The 23,854-nt window shown below is 34.7% G+C and overlaps 1 protein-coding gene across 1 annotated transcript in view; it reads left to right on the top strand.

Moving 5' to 3' along the window:
• Positions 1-6,511: 6,511 nt before the first annotated feature.
• The window catches only part of LOC133330893 (FERM domain-containing protein 3-like), a gene marked incomplete at its 3' end in the record, with an annotated part of 43,846 nt that continues 26,503 nt past the window's right edge, over positions 6,512-23,854 (top strand). The window contains exons 1-3 of the mRNA XM_061539295.1: positions 6,512-6,601; positions 12,593-12,697; positions 19,692-19,734. Coding sequence (XP_061395279.1) covers positions 6,512-6,601; positions 12,593-12,697; positions 19,692-19,734 — 238 coding nt within the window. The remainder of the gene's footprint in view (positions 6,602-12,592; positions 12,698-19,691; positions 19,735-23,854) is intronic.

Here is a 23,854-nt window from a genome sequence, read left to right as displayed (position 1 = left end):
CGTCAAGAATTGTGTGGAGCGGTATTAGCATCGGAACTCTTAAAGCCTATATTGAATGGCTTAGAGATTCCAATTCATAAAATATATTGTTGGACCGATTCGACCATAGTGTTAGCGTGGTTAAGAAAAACTCCTACTACTTGGACCACTTTTGTGGCAAATAGGGTCTGCCGCATTCAACAAAATATTGGAAATGGTCATTGGTTTCACGTCAGGTCTGAAGATAACCCGGGTGACTTGGGAAGTCGTGGAACATCGCCTTCAGAACTTGCTGCGAGTTCTCTTTGGTGGAAGGGACCCAGTTGGTTGAGTTTAGATAATTCTGTTTGGAATATTCCTGATGCCACTTCCCTTGATACAAATTTAGAAGCCCGTAGCGTTAAAGTTAATTTTTCATTTATATCGGGATACGAAGATCTCTTAGATAGATTTTCTTCCCTTGATAAAGCGTTGCGATCGTTAGCCTATATGTATCGGTTCATACATAAAACTCATCCCCGCTCACGACCATCTTATTTCTCCACTAAAATTCCGAACTCCTCGGAAATCAGAATGGTGAAAAATAATTTAGCCATATTGACACAAAAGTTTTATTTCCCGGAAGAGTATAAACATTTGCTGGACAAACGCCCTTTGCCAACTTCAAGCTCCCTCCTCCCCTTGAACCCCGTTTTAGATGATTTTGGTGTTATGCGTCTAAATGGACGTTTAGTAAACTCCCCCACATTATCAGAAACAGAAAAGCGCCCCATTATTTTGCCTTATAGTAGTCGGTTTGCACGTCTTCTTGTGGAATTTGCTCATGCAAAATCTGTTGATGGTGGAAATCAGCTTATGTTGCGTATTATTCGAACAGAGTTTTGGATTCCTCGTGTAAAAACACTTATTCGTACGGTTATTAATCGTTGTAAGGTTTGTTGGCTAGAGAAAAATCGATCGTGTACACAGATAATGGCTGCACTCCCTCCAGAAAGAACTACGTTGAATAGACCCTTCACAACAACTGGAGTTTTTGGACATTAAGTCATTTACTGGACGTGCTTGTCGTATCACTAAAGGGTACGTCTGCGTCTTTGTTTGTTTTACAACCAAAGCAGTACATTTAGAGGCAGCATCTGATCTCTCATCTGCTTCATTTCTGGCCACATTCTATCGGTTCATAGGTCGTCGTGGCTGTCCTAAATCTATATTCTCGGACAACGGGACTAATTTTGTTGGAGCTTCGCACGAGTTTGAAAAAGATTTTAGAACTTTTATTCGTGAAAGTCGTGATATCGTTTGTTCTACTTTGGGATATCAGGAACTTACTTGGCAATTCATACCAGCTGGAGCTCCCCACATGGGTGGTGTATGGGAGGCAGCTGTGAAAAGTTTTAAAAAACATTTTTATCGGCATGCCAAGTCTATGTCTTTCACTTTCGAAGAATTTTCTACAATTCTAGTTGGAATTAGTTGCCCTCACACCCGGTCATTTTCTTATTGGCTCACCACTTCTTTCGCCCCCCAAACCTCTTGTTGATGAACCGCCATTGAGCTTGGTAAATCGGTATAGGAAATTGAAAGCTTTGACGCATCAATTTTGTATAAGGTGGAAAGAAGAATATTTGTTTAGTTTGAATAGGCGGTATAAGTGGAAATATCCGCAAAGAAATGTTGAGGTCGGTATTTAGTAAATCATAGTTGTGCTGCCTAATTAAGCTCTCTATCTCTCTATCTTTCGTGTTGTTGTTTGTGTTAGATATGGCATCTCACCAAGAATTGTTCCCGGAGGTAGTCTTGTCGGATTTCGATGACGAGATGATGTCCGATCGGGAAGTAGAAGCAGAGATGAGGGTTACCATTGAGGAAATTGCGGCTCCAAGTGGGAATCCAGCAATGGATCTTGCTCCCACCACCTCTGTGGCTCCTACCGTCTCTGTCGTTCCAGCACCTACAACCCAACCTATAGATCCTCCGCGTCAGGTTGCCAAAGCGGAATTTGCCAAACCCCCCTCCCCGTGTAGATTGTGTTCCCGCTCTCATCCCCTATATAAATGTCCGCGTTTCAAGAGAATGTCGGTTGAGAAGCGTTTGCGTGCGGTGGCGTATCACCACTATTGTTATAATTGTTTACGCCCCGACCATAGCTCCCGAATTTGCCCCGTCCCCCTTAGGTGTAACTTTTGTAAAAATAAACACCATTCAATGCTCCATATGAGTAGACGGTCCACAACACCCTACAGTTCGCGCTCGGAAATTAACCCTTTGACCTCCGTAGTCCCTCGAGGCATTTTTCCAACACCGCCACCAAACGTTTTGCCCTCTTCGGTATTGCCTGTCGGTCGGGTCATGATGCTAACTCCCACAGTAGTCGTACGCGTTTGTTTACCGAATGGTTCAATGCCGATCAGAGCAATACTTGACCCGTGTTGTCAAGTTAGTCAGGTTTGCGCGACTCTGATCGACGAATTGAAATGGCCGGTAACCCAAATAGATGGCATGGACCACGGTGATTTTTTAATAATGTCCCGGTTTGACTCCAGTCAAAGGCATTTTTTGACGGCTAGGGTAGCAAACATAACGCGCGGTAAAACTCCCTCAATGTCAGCTCCCCTTAATATTCGCGAATGCTTCGTTAGCCTCGAACTCGCGGATCCTACGTTCGATCGTTCTGGACCCATCGCAATGGTTCTTGGTCCAGAAATTTATTCTAAGGTCATATCGCCTAGAGTGATTTCCCAACCCGGTCTCCCTAGCGCCCAGTACACGACATTCGGTTGGGTAATATCGGGCCCAATACACATGTAATTGTATTACATTTTTTTTATATTTGTAATAAATTGAATTTATTTGAATTAAAACCACTGAATTTTTAAATATTTTGTCAATCCTCACACAAGAACTGAACTTACGAACCTATATCTCATATATTATTATATTTGTATTATATTAGCATTAATTTGATCATTATTTTGTTGATACACTTAAATGTATCAAGGTGGGCGGCAATGTATACGTTAGATACGTTGGCCTTCAACTTCCTGAGCTCAGTCGATCACGGATGCTGATTGACAGCTCGGGTATTGCCTCTACACGTCCCTCTGCGGACACCGCAGAGTGTATATACCAACGGGCGAAGTTGTTGTTGGTTTGCTCATTTTGATACATAAGAGACTATGCTCTCACTTGAATAATTGTAGTTGTAGCTGTACTTAACGAAGATCAGTAAGATTACAACGATCCTCTGCGATCACTAAGATCCTCTGCGATCCACTTGAACCTCTGCGTTCACTTTTCTTTTAACGTTGAAAGATAAAACACCTCGGCCTCTGACGCCATAAAGGTAATTTGTATAGAAAAAACAATTCAATAAACCAGCAAACCCTTGTTATTACAAAAAACTAATTCTCTTGTGTTTTTATTTTTATTTACATTTTTGGCATCATCGCTCATCATAAACAGTATATATGGAGGCTGTAGTTAGATCTTGCCGGGATTTGAAACAATTTGCGATTAAATTCAGCCGTGCCGAACATTTTAAAAATCACCACCAAATTAGATCCCCTTTGGTAATAAAATTCGGATTGTAACAAATGGGGCGGGACTTTCATATGGAGAATATGTCAAAACTCCATGTTTGTCTAGACCATATGTCGAGATTTGAAAATTGTATGTGACGAGAAAATTTACCATCTGAGAACCCGAAATACAAAATAAAGGTTTCTACTTAATATAAAAAAAATTGCTTGAAAATATGTTTAAAACCTACAACATAACGAAAATCGGACATTGCCATTATATCGCAGCTACATATATACAAGTATTGACCTATGTTGAACATTGCGAGTCGGTGTCTTCCCCAAAAAGAATTCGAATTCGGTTTGAAAGCGTACCTAGGGCCTGAAATTATGTTTTCCATTCATAAAAAATGATTGGATAAAGTGTCAAAAATGTTTTGTTTTCAAATGAAATGACGAAATTCCAACAATATTAATGCCAACGCAATGAGTTCATCAGTTTTTATTTTCCATCGTTTGCCCGTACAAAAATATTGTAAGGGCAAATAAATGTTTGCCCAAAAATAAGGAAAATATTTGCTAGTCGGCGTTCACATTGTGGACACTTTACGCAAACTTTTGTTTACTGTCAAATAATTTTGTTTGCCCAAAATCAGCTGTTTTTTTGTTTGCCATTGAAAATATTTTGTGGCCTGATTATTGCCATGGTACAATTATAAAAGGTAACAGCAAATCCCAGCTGATTTGATTCCAACGTTATACTAGTGTCAATATGAATTTGACAAATTATGTTTTTAAAAATCACCCAACAGGAAAATTGGGAACGCATACAATTTAAAATTGTTCTTTATTAAATGTGCTCCTGTATTCAATTTACTCAATCTGCCTGCTGGGAAAGTTTGGGGAAGCAAATCTTTCTTCAAGGAATAACTCGCTATTCCCAGCATTTTCATATGTGTTACACATATATATGGCAATGGCTCAGTTATAGGAAAGATGTGGAATAGATAGAAATATAAATTTGATAGATTTTCATTCATGTTTTTCAATTTTTATTTTGAGGATTCGAAATTATTTCATTTTCAAAATAAAAATAATTTGATCATAATTTGTTTGTTTATTTACATTTTTCTGTCAAATGAGTTGACACTAGTAGAACTTACAAAAACAAATTTCCATGTGGTTGTTGTATCGTTTTTTGTACAACAACACTTGCTGTTACCTTCTATTATTATACCATGGATTATGGTAAAGAAATATTTGACACTTTTCGTCAAATATTTGCGTAGTGTGGCCTTACCTTAAGTCCACTTAGCATCCGAAATAATACTAAAAGTTAAAAACCGAAATATGCTAAGTGTACTTACCACATTATGGTAGGGAAGTTTCTTAAATCTTAAGTCCCATGCTATGTAAATTTTTGCTTTGGTTTGGATTGGCCGATTAGTACCAAAAATTACGAGAATTTAAATTAAGGACAGTAGAATCTAAAAACGTAAAGAACTTTAAAACATGCTTAGCATACTATGGTTCGGAGGCATCGAATTGCTTTCTGAAATGCAATAATAAAAATATTGAAATAAGAATATTTTTTTATGATTTCATTACTTACACTTTTTGAAGATCGGAATCATAATTTGTGGGAATGCTGCCAAAATAGGGTATCCAGTTTTATTGCAGTTATGTAAAGAATCAATAATTTCACTATATGTATTTTCGACTTTGTTGAATTTGTTTTCATTTATTCAGACATTATTGCCCATAAGATAGTGGTGTATTTTCTTCTTTCTGACAAAAGCTACCCTATCTTGTATAATTGTACCATGATATAATGCATCTTCTACCAGGCTAGTACTCTAAATCCACTCGATCTCAAATGTCAATTCCATTGCGTATACGTCACGTTAATCCTGTTCAAAAAATTCAGTGGATTATATTTGACAATGGAATTGACATTTGAGATCGAGTGGATTTCGTAAATCTAAACGTACCTAAATGCCATTTACTATAATAAAAATAAGAAAAAATTAAATATTTCATTACCTTGTCGTATCCTTTGGGAAATGAGTAGGTAATTAGTATGTATTTTTTGTCAATTGAAATTACCCTCTTGCTACCTTTGGGATATACTATATAATGTATCTAGAATGTCTTTAATAATTTAACTTTTTGTCCAATTATATTCTTTTCTCGATTGTTACGGTTACATTATATAATGTGATGATTCCCAATGTAATACGTTCTCACTTTTCCCAAATTTGTATTGAGAAAAAGATGGAAAGAAGAAAACATATCACATGTTGTAGCATATTATGAATGAAGGGCAAAGAAGTCACAGAGCGAGAAAGAGGCAAGGAAATCTTCGGTTTGCTACGGAATTTACATTCTAGGGCCAAATATTAGCACAACCGTCACAAAATCGATCTTCTGCATAGCTCACTGTATATGTAAATATATAAATTAGTATTTTTTATAAACCCCTACATAAACTGCACTGAAGAGATTTAGTGTGAAAATAGAAAATTATTGCATGTAATTTTTCATACATAACGGTTTTTATGAAAAAAACATCAACATTTGACTATTTGACTCTAAAATACTGATTGTGAAGATACATTATTTTTTATGAGTTAGAATTATGAATATGCTTATGAGCTGTGAATGTTTCCAGTACAGAAGTCATTTATTTGATCACTAAATTAATAAAAATGTAAACCAATTTAAAAACCTCGATATGTGAAAAATTGGTAATCCGGATTGGGGTGTGCAATCAATTGTCCGGACTAGCAAGATTTTACTGTACTTAACACAGGGGTGAAAAAATCTTGCGCATACGCAATGCTTAGGCAACAACCCTTAAGTAAAATTCTTTGTCAATATGTGGCAACACAAACTAGGGCAGTTTTGTAAACATTACCGGCCTATTTTCTGTGGTTGAACTAAACGCATATAAGTATATTTCGATTATTTTTAGAGAATATCTTATTTGCATATTTGTGTAAAAGCTAATTAGTATGTTTAGAAGCAAGAATGAAAATAACGTTTCTTATACGTGTACAGTGAGGTTGTTGGATGACTCCGAGTTACTGGAATGCGAATTTCAGGTATTTTGTTGAGAGAATAATAATAAGACAATATAGTAAATATATAGTGTATTTGTATGTTGTGAACAAATTGTATGGGAATGTGTTTATGAATATTATAGTACCCTAGTGAATAAAATCAATAAACATATTTATTTGGTTTCATGCTTATATATATATATAGTTTCCATGGGATGTCGGGGTGTGTCAAATTTCTCACATACACAGTTATAAAAAGAGAAACATTTGAAAATTAAAAATATTTTCAATATTTGGTATGTTCCAATAATTTTTAAATAGTAAAGCTAGTAAAAGGGAAACATTTCAAAATCGCCCTCAGATGGCAATACTTCAAAATCAACATAACAAACCAATTAGAAGTTTGCATTCCTGTTTACCATTTTTACTCGGACAAATTTTTCGAGTAAAAAGTTCATAAAGAGAACGTAATACTGTTTTGTGTTCTCTTCAATTTGATTCAATGTTTTACCAGTTTTGTGGGTTCAGAAACGGGTTTCGAGTAAAAATTAGTAGATTCTTTTTGTTTCTGAAACGGAACTATTCTCATTCGAAAAAATCAGAATATTATTTGGCAAAAAATTAGTTCGGAACAAGTCGAAATATGTGACCAATACTATGGCGATAGACGAAACCAAGGCAAATCTATCTTAATCTTGAAAAATATGTCATTAACAAGCATATTTGGATTTAATACAGAATGTTACCCTAAAGAAATTTAAACATTAATCACACAAAATATTACCTATTTTAGGGTCGTACCTAATTTATTGCGTTTCCGTACAAAATACTCACCTTTGTAGGGTTTGTTAGACGTCCGTATTACCCAAATACGCAAGGACTTTATTTGCATCTGTGCCAATTGAAAACGGCGAAAATGGATGAAAAAAATCTTTAATTGATCGAAAAATGGTTGCTTTTATACAAACACAAAATTTTCAATAACTGAAATTCTATTTTCAAAAAAAAAAAAAAACAAAAAATCCAAAATATGCATTGTCAATGTTGAAAATTTTCAACTTTATATTTTTATACGCAACTAGCTGAAACCGTGGCGCTTCGCTGCCCATACTAAATTTATTAACATTGGATAGTTAACGTCGAAAACTATTTGTAGGTATTTCGTAGTGTAATATCAGTAATAATTTCGTAATTTCTATGTATTAGTATATTTGATTCTATTCAATAGATTACAAAAACATTTTTAAATAATCTTTGAAATACGGTGGTAATATTAAAAACAAATTTAGTCTGACTTTTCTAATCAGTTGTAATAGTACCATACAAAAATATATTTTCTCCAATATTTACATGTTTTTCATTAATCGTTCCAAGACCACTACAATCCTTCATTAACATTACAGCAATTTTTTATGTCTGTATTCTCAACTATTTCCCCATGATATGATCTCTTTCTCACTCCGATTAATATCGCTTAGATACCTGACGTATGATCCTTTTTAAGTTTGAGTTGTGTTTCATTGCCAAGAAAAATTCACAATAATTTATTATCACATCATAATATTTTTGGCGAACCTAGATATAGTATTGTTATTCTTAAGAAACCAGGATCAAGTCCGAAGATAGGATTTGTGGCATTTGAGTTAGTGATTTCCTATATACATACACGAAATATATCAGCTATAATGATAAGCTACCACAGATTTCGGACTTTTATAACTTTTATTCCACAATCAGCATTTCTCTTTTGGATATCTCCAATATAGAATTCATAATCTTTTCTTCAATGGAGGTTGAATTTTAAAATTAAAAAATCCAAAATTTAATTTTTTTCACAAATTGACAAAATGTAAAAATTAGAATGTCAAAAATTGTTCATTTTACACAATTTTATTGCAATATGTAGATAATGGAGAGATGAAAACAGCAGACGTTAGTGGAATTACTGAACTGGTGGTTTTTATCATTATTGACAAAAGGACCAAAAATGATGAGTCGAACATTATCGATTTGGACCAATTTTGTTATTTCCTGCTCACTTAAGATTAGTATGTAATTATCTGTGTATCATACAAATTTGTAAAAGACGATTTATTTAAGATATTCTAATATATGCATAGAAAATGAATATTAGTTCAGAGGTATGATTACTGTTGATGCTATAATTCCTCGTCATCGCGGAATTTTCGAAGTTTATCTTGCTTATCTTACTTACATGGGTTGACATGACTTACTGCGAAAATTTCAGTAAAATCTATTTAGCGGTTTTTGTGTCAACAACCAAAAGAGTTTCCATTTTCTACATTTAGATTAATTAAATGCAGTGAGGAGTACATTTTCCCTATTGTACCACGCCAATTTTTATAGTGACACATTTTGAAGTGGGAATCTGTAACCCTTCTTAAGATATAAACTTAGAAAATGAACATTAGTTCAGATGTATAATTACTTTCGATGCGATAACTCCACACCCACGCGAAATTTTGGAATTTAATATACCCTATATTATTTTGCTCGGATGACTGATGTGCGGTAAAAATCTCAGTAAAATCTGTTCAACGGTTTTTGAATCTAGAAACAAAACATTTTTTATTTCCTACATGTATATTATTTATGTGAAACGGAAAGTGCATTTCCACCGATCTTATCTCGTTCATATTTTTATGAATAATGTGTATTCACACCTACCATATACAGTAACATAACGGTAACATACAAACAAACAATTTTTTTTCTATTTTATATATATATATATATATAGATGCGTATTTGGAAAATATTCATTGAAATACATATATTTAACTTTGAAGTGAATAAATTCGTACGCATACGCATGAATTTAGGTACGACCCTTAGTGAAAATTTTAACTTTTACAATATATGTAATATATTTTTGCAATAACATACATATTAAATATAAAAACATATGATTTTGATAGTTTAAAAATAGAACACCACAACCATATGTATTCCAAAATTTAAAAATCAGTAACGAAAGTAGTAAAGTCGGTCCGGTACATATGTATCCTAACAGACATCGCCTTTTAGAAGGTACATTGGCATAAAATTTAACGAACATACTTATGTGATTTTTATCTATAAGTGAACCGAATAACATCAATCCATATAAATGCCTTTCTGCAACCTATGCTAAGTTTCATTTCAACCGGACAGATTTAGAGTCGTTTGCGTACAATGGCACAAATTTATGTAAATCAATTTAAAGTTTGAGAAGCCCTCTTGCCGTCACTTGATGCTAGCTAGATCGGCTATATCTTCAAAAGTTGTTGAGATTTTCACTTGAAATTTCATACGGACATTCTTGAATTAGTGTAGATTCGAATTAAATCAAAATACAAAATTATTTTTTTTTTAATCTGAGAATGTGAGGTCCCCTTAAAGCAGGGCTGTCCACACTAATACATACATTTTTGTGATTGTATTTGTTTGAAATACACAAATTACAAATTTTTGGTGTATCTGTCATTAAACTGTGAGAAATATTGCAAAAAATTGTATTTCATTAAAAAAAAAAAAAATAAATAAATAAAAATTGCGTTGTTTAAATTTCCTTAGGGTAACAGTAATTTGACCCTTTTGTCCGTTCGCTACAATCGTTCGCGCACCAGAAAATTGTACTTAACGATACTGAAAATTAAAAACATAATAGTAACACATTTTTAGCCAAATGAATGATATATTAAATTTTTATGTTTTTTGTTGGGCTTTTTAGGTCAGATAATTATAATAAAAATAAAACGATTTTTATTTTATATTTCATATGAACGATATATTATCAGGCCCCTTCGTTTTAGCGAAACATTCGTTATATTGCGAAGATTTTTTAAGTATCAATTTTATTTAAAATGATTCCATTTGAATGGTGGATGTGCCACCATAATCTTTCAAAGTGAACATCATTAGATTCGGCACGTAAAAAAACTAAAATCATGCGGTGTTCAACGTCACGTAAGTTTAAAGCTAAAGGGTGAGCACATTCATGCGGAATACACTAAATGCAGCAACATCAATCGAGTTCTATAATACTATAATAAGATTAGATTATAATAATAAGATTAGAGCATTACCCGGTTGCGCCTCCCGACTCAACACAATTTCACCCACTTTTTGCATTACCCGCAAAACAACTATTACATTTTTGTCGGTATTATATAGATTTTGACTGGAAAACTTTTTATACCCTTAACAAAAGGTGGAGTGCAGTATATATATATATATATTCTTATTCAGAATAAAACTCTATGCCGATTTATGCTTGTCCATCTGTCTGCCCGTTCGTCTGTTGAAATCACGATAGAGATCGCAATATTTAAGATAGCGCTCTGAAATTCCTAGTGCTTCTAGGATGTTTGGTATTGCAAATGGGATATATCGGTCAACGTTTTGGTGTAGCCCCCATAAAACGGTACCCCCCCAATATTTGTTATTTTGTCGATTTTATTCACGTTTTTCAAAAATTATTAATACTGACCCAAATTTCAGGGTAGCACACTTATAACGATACCCCCAATATTTAGTATTTAGACGATTTTCGACACGTGTTTCAACCGAATTGTATAATTTTGAATTTGGGGTTCTTATTGTATAGCACATAAACATTATTAATATTGACCCAGGGTATCCCACAATATTCGGTATTTTAATCATTTGGGACACGTTTTCAACCGAATTGGCCGTAATTTAGAATTTTGGTTTTCGTTGTATAGCACATGCACGTATAAAAAATTATTAATATTGACTCAAGTTTCAGAGTAGCCCCCATATAACGCTACCCCCAGACATTTGCACAGACATTGCTAGTACTCCTAGGATATTTGGTATTGCAAAACGGATATATCGTTCCATTTTTTTGGTGTAGCCCTCATATAACGATAACCCCAAATCTCAGTATAAAAATGGTTTCACTACTCAAAATAATCAATATTGATATTGAACGGCATATTCAAGGTCCTATCATAACATAAGTTTTCTCCTAGGAGCCCCAGTAACTTTACATATTTTGAATATCATCCTCATAGTGGCTGGTATAAAATGTTCGGCCGGGTCGAACTTAACATTGTTTTATTTCGGGCACATCAGAACAAAACATTCTTTCACTGTTCCGTTGTATACGAAGTATGTCTATGTATATTTGATATAAAATGCTAAAACTTAATGATTTTTTTTTTTTCTAAATAAAGGAAAATAACACTGTGCGACACTAAAATTTTTCAGGGGTTCTAATGTACCAATTCTGTTTAGTAGGAGTCCCTGGACCACGAAAATGGCTTTGGTTTTTTTGGGTCACTTCGAAAATTAATTTTATAACGGATATATAGAGAAAAACGTGGTTTCATGAATTTTAAATTTGAAACTCGAACAACTGCTTTTATTTCTAACGGATTTTTATAATTTTTTTTCTTTCGTTATTTTTTTTTTTCTTTCGTAGAATTTTTCCTTTCAAACAAGATATATATTTGGAAAATCGGTTGATGATTGGCTGAGTTACAGCGGTTGAAATATGAAAAAATACACATAAAATGACAAAATTTATTTTTCTTCGGACTGTACGTTGAATTTATGATATCAAGCCGTATAAGTTTTATTATATTACGGGGAAGAAAATTAAATAAACTTTCAAAAATGAGGAAAATCGGTTAAAAAATGGATGACTTATACACATTTTTGTATTGATTCTATACATATTTTCTCATTTTCGAAAGCTTATTTAATTTTCTACCCCGATATATAATGAAACTTATACGGCTTGATATCATAATTTCATCGTACAGTCCGAAGAAAAATAAATTTTATTCGAGTTTCAAATTGAAAATCCATGAAACCACTTTTCTCTCTATATTTACCGTTATAAAATTAATTTTCGAAGTGACCCAGAAAAACCAAAGGTATTTTCGTGGTCCAGGGACTCCAACTAAACATAATTGGTACATTAGAACCCCTGATTTTTTTTTTTTTTTTTTTTTTGTTATTTTGTAGCACAGTGTAATTTAAATGTGATTATTTTTATTCCAGGCACATCATAGAGGCAGCTACTTAGTTGAATATATATGTGATCAATTGAAAATAAAAGAAAAGGACTACTTTGGAATACGATATGTGGATTATTCGAAACAAAGGGTAAGACTACATTTGAAATATGTATGTAAATGTATAATGTGTTAGAATATGGGTTTGGGTATGTTATGAAAGGGGTATGAGGATTTATTTGACAAATGGAAAGGAATTGACAATTTAAATCCATCAGCTGCGCTAAATTGAGTATCTATTTATTTTGCCATTATCGTATCAACATTTGGATCACCAAAATGTAGTAGGATGTTGAAGACAAAAACAGAGTAGACAAATTCAACAATAAATTGACTGACATCAATGCTGGGTGCCTGATAGGGTTTAAGAGTTCCCGACTTTTTTCCATTAACGGGATACCGAAAATTCGGGTTCTCGGGAAATCACGGAACTTTTTACAACGTTTAAAAATAAAATGCGAGATGATAGATTATGTATATTTATTAATTAAATAATTAGAATTATAAAAAAATTTACGTCAATTTTATTTTTAAATAAGATTAGTTTCGCATGTGCTTTGCAACGCATTGTATTAAAAACAGGTTGTATACAATAATTTTTGATTTAAAATCTACCAATGCCATTCAACAGATTAGTAATCAATTTTTTAGTTCTACTTTATAAAGCTAATTCCTTTCTAAAAAATATTATGATTTTATAGGGGTTGACTTTGCAGCAGTAATTGCCTCTTTTAATTTAATTTCAAAACAATCAACATGTTCTACCTTTGGTATATCTTCAGCACTATTAGATGACACACCAGATTCAGATTCATTAAAAAGTAGAACTTAACGACTTTTTATAGCATGTTCGTATTCCTCAAACTATCTGGGTTTCTTTAAAACTTTGTGTTCAAATTGAGTTGTTATACCCTTCACCACACTGTGGTACAGGGTATTATGTCTTTGTGCATATATTTGTAACAGGCAAAAGGAAACGAGATAGACACATGGTTCCTTTTGAGAATATGCATAGAATCACTTTTTAAGTCGATTTATGCATGTCCGTCCGTCCGTCTGTCTGTCTGTGCATGTTAAATTGTAAACAAATTACAGGTCGCATTTATGATCCGAATTGGATGAAATTTGGCATAGTTCACTTATTCGGCCAAAGGACGAACCCTATTGAAATTGGGAAAAATCGGTTCAGATTTAGATATAGCTCCCATATATATATTTAACCGATTTAATGTAAATGGTCCCTATATATCTTTCGATTTGCACGAAATTTGGTACAGCCTAATCATTTAGGTCTAGAATTATGTCTGCCAAGTTTCGTGAAAATCGGTCCAGATTTAGATATAACTCCCATATATAGTTTCGTCCGATTTCATGTAAATGGTGCACCAAAGTCCCTATATATCCTTCGATTTGCACGAAATTTGGCATAACGTACTGAAATGAGCCTAGAGAGATGTCTGCCAAGTTTCGAGAAAATCGGTCCAGATTTCTATATAGCTCCCATATATAGTTTCGTCCGATTTCATGTAAATGGTGCCCCAAAGTGCCAATATATCTTTCGATTTGCACGAAATTTGGCATAACGTACTGAATTAAGCCTAGAGTGAATTAAGCCATATATAGTTTCGTCCGATTTCATGTAAATGGTGCCCCAAAGTCCCAATATATCTTTCGATTTGCACGAAATGTGGCATAACGTACTGAATTAAGCCTAGAGTGATGTCTGCCAAGTTTCGAGAAAATCGGTCCAGATTTAGATATAGCTCCGATATATAGTAAATAGCTCCCAATTTCATGTAAATGGTGCACCAAAGTCGCTATATATCTTTCGATTTGCGCGAAATTTGGCATAACGTACTGAATTGAGCCTAGAGTGATGTCTGCCTTGTTTCGTGAAAATCGGTCCAGATATAGATATAGCTCCCTTTTATTATAGATTGATTTTAAGTAATTGACGCACCAAGGAACCAATAGACTGATATGAACAAAACGTTCTGAAATTACTATTACCTAACCTGTGACAAGTTGGTTTGAAATCGCTTAATATTTGGATAGAGCTTCCATATATATTTTCGCCCGATTTCAAGTAAATTGGGCATCAAACTCCTCATGTAGTCAGATTGACATCAAATTTTGCACAATTTACAAAATTGAGCATAGAATTACGTAGTTGCGTTTTCTAGAAGTACAGACATAGCCCAACGGATGACCAATTTATATTTGTTTGAAGTCGATTTACATACTTTATGAATAGATCTAGATAGATTCACATTTAGATAAATATCACATATTTTATTTCATCAAATTTCATGTTAATAGTCCTGTTTAATATACCCATAGTGGTGAAGGGTATCATATAGTCGGCCCCGTCCGACTTTACTTCTTTCCTTACTGGTTTTTCATTTTAATTATACCCGCCACGGCTTTCTAGTATCGCATATTCAGATTTAGCAAAAGGAACTTTTCGTAAACTTTTCATTATATCCGGCCCGGCCCAGGGTTTCTTGTATCGCATATTCAGATTTAGCAAAAGGTGATTTTTGTAAACTTTAATTTATACCCGGCCCGGCCCAGGGTTTCTTGTATCGCATATTCAGATTTAGCAAAAGGTGATTTTTGTAAACTTATAATTATACCCGGCCCGGTCCAGGGTTTCTTGTATCGCATATTCAGATTTAGCACAACGTGATTTTTGTAAAGTCGGCTTCTCATTTTTAAATAAAGGAGGGTGCGGAAGAGGCGACCACCAAGTCCCAAAATTACCTCTGTCACACCCTCTTACAAATTGGAAAGATGCGCTTGAATGTTTCACCGACCACAAAAAAGGAATATCACAAAGACGCGATGATTAGGACTCAGGACTCATCATCGCGAGAATGAGAGATGTTTCGAAACGTATAGAACGTGTTATGGACAAACAAACTTCAGATATATTGAAACAATAAAAGTATAATAGAATAGTTACATAGAATAGAAAATCAGGATTTAGGGCTTTTGCGTCAGTTATTTCATAAAACTGGAAACATTTACCATACAATATAAATAACGAATTAAACGTTATAAATAAAAAAAAAAAACATAAACACTAAAAATTGCAACTGTTCTCATTAAATGAGTCGCTCGGTACACATAGATTAGCCCCTCTTTTTTTTGCCCTCCACCTTGTCTTCACAAAAAATATTAATATAGGTCCACTTTTTCTGGTATTCCCGATATAACCGTACTTCGTATTTTTTCCGAATAGCTTCCATATAGGTGTACCCCCAATTTTCGGTATTTTGAGGGTCTTGAGCGCGTTGTTAACCGAATTTGCTGCAATTTGGTATTTGGTAGTCGTATATGGTAACAAATCTCCCTACCAAAAATGATTAATATTCGCACCCTTCATGGGGTTGTCCCCATATAACCCCCTTTTTGTTTGATTTGATTTGTTCCGTGTTTGGGTTTGGTTCTAAGATTCTGTTGTAATCATTTAATCTGCTTGAGATACGAAAAAAAAACTAGAACATAAAGTTCGATAATTAACCTTATATATAATATATATATATATATATATACATTCATATATATGTACTGTAGGATGAAGTCAAAATTTTTTGAAACAAAGAAACATGGGGTCTAGGACCAATAGTTAGAACCATAATCGGTTTGTAGCAATGTCGGTATAGGTACACTCTTTGGTATGTTCCCTATATTTTTATTTCAAGTACCTGTCAGTATATCTATGGTGGAGGGTATCCAAAGTTCGGCCTGGTCGAACTTAACGCTTTTTCATTTGTTAATATTTTATACTTATAATAAATTTTCTGAATAATAGATCGAAGATTATCGCCATTATATATTCTACATTATATAGTTTAATTCATATTGTTAAAGGCATTTCAAAAACATCATTTACCATCGGATTTCTCAACTTTCCATTTTATGGAGTTATATGCACTAAGGGGCTGAAAATATAAATATCTGAGTTAAAATTTTATTTTTTTTAATCCTAGGTAACTAACCCTAATTTATTTTCAGGATATCATACATTCTCATAAATATAAAGTACGTATGTAAATGCGCTATTAGTGTAGAAATTTTTAATACTTTATTTACAATTATTTAGCATAAAATTGCGACACATAATTTTGGTAATAAGTGTATACATATATATTTGGAAATACTATATCCCGATTTCACCAGAAATAATATTGGGAAATCACGGGAATATCCGGGGCGGGAATTCCCGACGCAAACCTTTGTACCTGCCAATAATTTGTTCATATTTATACCATACGCAACTATGTTGTCTGGGGTTTGTAACGCCGCGTAATATTGGTCCTAGACCCACCTTTAAGTATACCGATCACATCACGACTAGCTGAGTCGATATAGACATGGGTGTCCGTCCGTCTGTCGATTAAAATTTGTAAACACGATACAGATCAATACTGTACCAATCTTCACGAAATTTTGCATGTAGGATGGGTTCGCCCAATGAAGACTCCTATTGTTTTGGGTAAAGATCGGTTAATATTTAGAGGATGAAATGGACAAAATGCTTAATTTTTGTCGGTTTTTCTGGTCGCTCCAGAGGCCGCAATTATGTCCCAAACATCGAATTTTTACATTGAGAAGTGGATCGGGGGCAAAGAATAAGCATGCATGCTTTGATAAAGATTGGTCAATATTTAGCGGGCCAAATGAACCCTGACTTTTGTATGAAAAATGACAATATTTGTATTCTACGGCGTATATATTTACTCTTGAAGGACATAGACCCGAGAAGTTGATAGTATATCCAATAGAAGTGGTTGGCCTTTAAATTAATACCAATTATATTGTAGTATGTACTCGGATGTGGGAGTCACACTTAAATATTTACAGATGCTTACGAATTCAGATATTATTTAGTAACCCTGGAGGGCGGAAATATAGCGCTGATCGCTTTGAAATGTTCTATGAGATTCCAGTTATGGTCAAAGACAACGCCATTAATTTTCGGTGATAATCAGATAATAATTTTGTGATGAAGTGGACCGAAAACTTAATTTTTTGTGTTTTTATTTCGAGTCAATCTATAGGCCACAATTATAAGCCGAACATAACAACACAACACACGGTGAACTAAATTAGCTATGGTTTGGTACTTTGGTTCTCACTGGGTAGAAAATGTCCACACTAAAAATTATCTATATTGTTTGCAAAGAAGTTTTGATCCAAAAACTATAAGAAATACCGCCCACTCCGAAATGTTCCGGTTCCGCGCATTTTAGAAATGTTGATGATCCTATATTTCCAAAATGGGCGAAACCTTTATATAAGACTATATCAAAATATAGACAAGTACTCCATGTATTCTGCAAAGGTGTTCACAATTCTGGAAACCGGAATAACAGATCAGAGACTGTAGAAAATGTAGATAACCCTTATAACTACTGATAATGGGCCTATACCAAAACGTGTACAGTTATATCCGATTTTAATACCAAACATCCTGGGATTCTATAGCCAATTTGTCACTGGATGTGTCAGATTAACCCAAATTACATAAATAAGAACTATATATATTTAGAACTGTTGGACAGTGCCAATTAATCAGTAAGTGTAATAATGTGTGAATTTTTAAGTGGGATTTGTTATAAGTAACACTTCGGAAGAATAGATTAAGAATTTTCCATTATGATATTTATAGTGCATTTACATACACACTTTATATGAAGTGGATTTACGAAAAATTAAGGTTATTTATAGTACGTTTACATTGTACCGGATTTCGATAATCTAGTGGGTTTTAATTGTCAATTCCATTGTATATGTGTCAAATAAATCCTAGTGCATTTACATACACACCTTATATGAAGTGGATTTACGAAAACCGGAAAAAATTAAGGTTATTTATAGTACGTTTACATTGTACCGGATTTCGATAATCTAGTGGGTTTTAATTGTCAATTCCATTGTATATGTGTCAAATAAATCCTCAAAAAGTAGGTTAACCCGGTTAACATTGACTTTGAGATCATTTCAAATGATTGTCAACTGCCATTTGTTTTCATATTTACAAACACACTCACACTTGTTTGCCAAAAGAAAAATTGTTACCAAAAAATTATTTGAGTTAAAATTTTTATTGGAATTTATAATTCCAGTAGTGTTGGCGGTTTATTTGGGATACCATTTTTATTTTGTTTTGCCAAAATAGTCAGGCTGAATCCCAGTTTGTTGTTTTTATAAAAAAAAACTATTTATTAGTGGGGAATGTATGGCATTGTTTGCCGAGGAGTAAGGCAGTGGGAAAGGTGTGGTATTGTTTGTAAATGCCTTGTTAACCTCGAAGTGAGGCTCCAGCGAAATTCTCATGCAGTTTATGTCGTTGGTCAGCTAAGTACTTCGCTTTGTTACAAGAGACATTTGGGTATGAAAGGTTTTTTGTATAGAAGCAATAGCTTCTGTGGAGAATATCCCAACAAAAAACTAAGGGAACTGATGAGGATCAGTGGCGTGATCCGAAACTATAGTCTTCCCTGCCTTACCCCTCGGCAAACAATGCCATACATTCCCCACTAATAAATAGTTGTTTTTTATAAAAACAACAAACTGGGATTCAGCCTGACTATTTTGTAAAAACAAAAAAAAAAAAAAAAGAATTTATAATATATATTTTATATTTCCTTAAATATGTACAGTGAGTGTAATAAGTATTTTACCTCAATACAAATTTGACAAAATTGTAATATATACGCCTAAAGCCAGCATACTAAAGATGTAAAATGAATTATGTATGATGGGATATGTTTGTTGACATATTCATCTTATTATTTAAGAATATTAAGAAAATATTCCCGAAAAAATGCCGTGGTTTATTGGAATCGTCGCCAAATCGCTTTTAGTATGTGGTTACTCGCAATGGTAACTATAAAAAGACAATGACAATAATATCTGAATATGTCCACAAACATATCCCATCACACATAATTCATTTGTATGATTGTGAATAGCCACAAAAAATTGGGCTATTTAAATTTATATGTAAATGTATATTTACATATATGCAAGCAATTCTATTATATATTTATATTCATATTTTTTTGTCGTTCTAGCAATGGTTGGATCTTGCAAAGCCAATTTTGAAACAGGTCAAAGGTATGTAAATTTAATGTTTAAGTATAGTTTAAGTGTACCAGTTGCCGGAGCTTTAGGGATATACATAGTATAAAGTTGACGGCATTCCGAATATTTTCCCTATTTAAGACAATAATAAAGTCCATCTGTTAAGAAAATTTGAGAAATTTGCTACTTATTTATAGCAGCCTTACCAAAAATTCAACTAGCTCGTTCGACGTATTTCACCACAAAAGTAGAACACATGTATTTATATGAATGTTACCGAAATACGTCGAACGTACAAAATTTCAAGTTGAAAATGTTCAACTTTGACAGAACGTATTTTTCATTTTTTTCTTTTTTGAAAATAAAAACAAAACATTCTGGAAATTTGAAATTTCGAGTGGAAACTAAAAATATGTGGATTAATTTAATAAATTTGCAGTTTTGTTTTGCGGTTGCATTGTTTGCTTGAAGATATGGATTCGACGTATTTGAGTAATACGGGCGTGCACAACATTTTGTCATAGTGGGGAAGTTGAATATTTTTGTACGCCCCGTCGGATTTTAAGTAACGTTGTAGTGTTGAAAAAACTCATTGACAAAATGGTGAATTTTTGCTGAATAAATTAACTTAATAATTGAAGGTTTTTTCATTGTGGGTTATAGGATTTTTAGTTACTTGATGTTATATACCACAGATGACCTACTGGTACATGGTTACATTATCTCTTTCTTCTCTTATTTATTATTTAATAACTTATTAAACGTGTTAGAATAAATTTAGCTAGCGTGTCGCATTGATTCTAGAATGAAGTGTTATCTATTGTAAAAATCGCTTGCGATTTGGATACTTACTTACTTTACTTAGCTAACTTGTTACAGAAAGGTTGTTCCATAAGCCGAGCTTAAAAAAGATTTCCAAGCGCGTCGGTCTTGTGCGCAAGTCCACCAATTTGGAAGACCACGTTCCAAGATGTTGTTTTCTACTTGGTCTTTCCTTCTAATTCGTGGTCTTCCCCTTCTACGGGAACCATCAGTAGGCTCATTTTTATACTGCTTACTTAGACCATAGTAGCATCTGTTGGCCATCACAATCCTTCTCCGAATTTCAAAACTGATATTATTCGTTTTATTTATGGCGGTACAAAGGTATATAAAGTCTTTAACTACCTCGAAGCTGTAGTTCTCAAGTTCCACAGTTGGTCCGAGTCTACTGGACGTCTTGCGCGTTGATACCATCAGCTTGGTCTTCTCGCCGTTTACTGCCAGACCCACTTTGGCAGACTCCTTTTCAATTTGTTCAAAGGTGGCTGTTACCGCTCGCAATGTTCGACCCATTATATCGATGTCATCGGCGTAGGCGAGTAACTGGTGTTGTTTGGTGTACAGAGTGTCATTTCTGTTCACCTTTGCGTCTCGTATGACCTTTTCCAGTAGGATGTTAAAAAGATCACACGACAAACTGTCACCTTGTCTAAATCCTCGTTCGGTATTGAAGGGCTCCGATAGGTCCTTTCCTACCTTAACGGCTGACCTTGTGCCACTTAAAGTTATCCTGCATAGCCGTATTAATTTTGCAGGAATGCCGAACGCAGACATGGCTTTAAACACCTCTGAACGGATAGGGCTGTCGAATGCGGCTTTATAGTCGACAAATAGGTGGTATGTGTCGATGTGTTTTTCGTAGGTCTTTTCTAGGATTTGGCGCAGAGTGAAAATCTGGTCAATTATGGATTTGCCAGATCTGAAGCCGCAATGGTATGATCCAATGATGTCATTGACCATTGGCTTCAATCGTTCACACAGCACACTGGATAGCACTTTATATGCTATGGGAAGGAGACTTATTACTCTATAGTTGGCACATATCGTTTTGTCTCCTTTTTTGTGCACGGGACACAGGATGCTGAGGTTCCAATCATTGGGCATGCATTCATCTAGCCAAATTGTGTTAATCAGCTGGTGCATGCTCCTGACCAACATCTGGCCACCAGTCTGGAATAGTTCGGCTGGTAACCCATCGGCTCCTGCTGCTTTGTTGTTCTTGAGCCGATTAATTGCTTTTATGACCTCATCTTGGCTAGGTGATATACACTCTATACCATCATCTCTTATTGGTTCTGGGATATCTTCTTCATCGCCACTATTTGATACTAGTAGCTTTTCGAAATGCTCCTTCCAGATCCTCAACACGCTGTTTGTATCTGTCACCAGGTTTCCTTCTTCATCTCTACAGGAGGATGTGCCCGCACCAAAGCCTTCGGATTGGTGTTTTCCTGACTTAATTCTTACTCCTGTACATCTCAAAACACGTTTCTCCTCTCTCCTTTTCTCTCGGTAATTCTCCAGCACGTTACGTGTTGCTACTGTCTGCAGGGTTGCCCTATACGCTTCGTTTTTCACATCAGTAGCATTACGACACTCTTCATCGTATCATGGGTTTCTTGGTGGTGGTTTTTGGTACCCAATTGTTGTTTTTGCTGTGCCCGCACCAAAGTCTTCGGCTACCTGTTGTGTTTGCAGCTTTTCGACGTCGAGTTTCCTGTTGTATTAGATCGCACCTTTGCTGCAACATTAAGACGGGTGCGTACCTTGGCTGCCACAAGGTAATGGTCCGAATCGATATTCGCTCCTCGGATCGATCGGACGTCTAAAACACTGGATGAATGCCTTCCGTCTATCACAACATGATCAATTTGATTTCTCGTTACTTGATCAGGATGGATCCAGGTGGCCTTGTGTATATCGAGATGCTTGAATCTGGTGCTGCTAACTAAATGATTATAATGTTTTTTGCTGCCGCGAAGTTAATAACCTCATGCCGTTGTCGGGTGTTTCTTCATGAAGGCTTAAATTTTCCGACGGTGGGGCCAACTGTATTTTCCCACCAAATTTGGTGATTTTTGCATTAAAATCTCCTTTAGCATCATGGCCAGGGCAACGGTCATATGCTGTTTCTAGGCGCTCGTAAAATATGTCTTTGGTCTGTTCATCTTTATCTTCGGTCGGAGCATGGGCGCAAATTAGACTGATGTAAAAGAACTTCGCTTTTATACGGATTATAGCAATTCGCTCATCTACTGGAGTGAATCTGGAGACAAGGTCTTTTATTCTCCTGTAACCATAAATCCGCAGGCAGCTATAATACTGGGCGTAATCGTCTGATTTACTTACGCCTGTCCCTTTCCATCGCATTTCCTGTACTTCTTGAGTATATCCGCCAAAGCGAACACTGCCCCTGTTCTGTACAACGTGCGCACATTCCAAGTGCAGATTCGCAGATCGTGGTCCTTTATGCGGGGGTCGTCAACATTAGGGGGGTTTGGTTTTCTTTTTCTTTGCTTTTTCATAGTAGGTTGGGTTTTCCGAGAGTGAGCAACTAACCCGACGCCTCAACCCATTTTTTTATAGTTCTTATGGGTGAACTCGCGGCACATGGCCTGGGCTTCGCCATGTCAGAGCCGTTGCTTGGTATCTATCATCCCCTACGCGATTTAGACATAGCTCCCATTAATATTTTTCGGTAAATGTGCTCCAAACTTCCAATGTGTGTGCGATTAAAACAAAATAATGCAGTGTTCTAAAGCAAATTGATTTGCTGTAAATTGATTCCGATTTAGATTTATGAATATCATATATATTTCAGATTTATATACATTTCATATAAATTCGGATCATTTCATTTAAAGGGATCCTCCAATTTTCGGCTTCAAAAAATTTAATAAAGTTTTTTGGTTTAAGGGGACCCCCCATTCTTGGGGTCAAAAATTTTGTTGATATAATTCGAATCTACACTAATTAAAGAATGTCCCTACAAAATTTCAAATGAAAATCTCAAGAACTGTTGAAGATATAGCCGATTTATTGTGTCACCATCAAGTGATGGCTGAAGGGCTTCTCAAACTTTAAACGCGTTTTTCTGTAAACATTTTTTTGCGAATGGCGGGCACGATTACTCAAAAACTAATAACCCAATCTATTTCAAATTTTTACACGTTTCTCTGTGAGTGTATAGCTATCGCATAAACTAGGATAAAGCCAATCGGTGAAGATCTTCTTAACTTTGGTTTTGGTATAAAATTGGCGATTTTCCAAAAATGTTTTTTCAAAGGTCCACCATTTTGTTAATTTTAGAACGAAGTCAATAATCCTAGTT

The sequence above is a fragment of the Musca vetustissima genome, unplaced genomic scaffold (genome assembly GCF_032173495.1).
Source record: "Musca vetustissima isolate MV318-11 ecotype Yass unplaced genomic scaffold, APGP_CSIRO_Mvet_v1 utg183071, whole genome shotgun sequence".
In the NCBI taxonomy this organism is placed as follows: domain Eukaryota; kingdom Metazoa; phylum Arthropoda; class Insecta; order Diptera; family Muscidae; genus Musca; species Musca vetustissima.
This window is presented reverse-complemented; position numbering and strand designations above follow the sequence as displayed.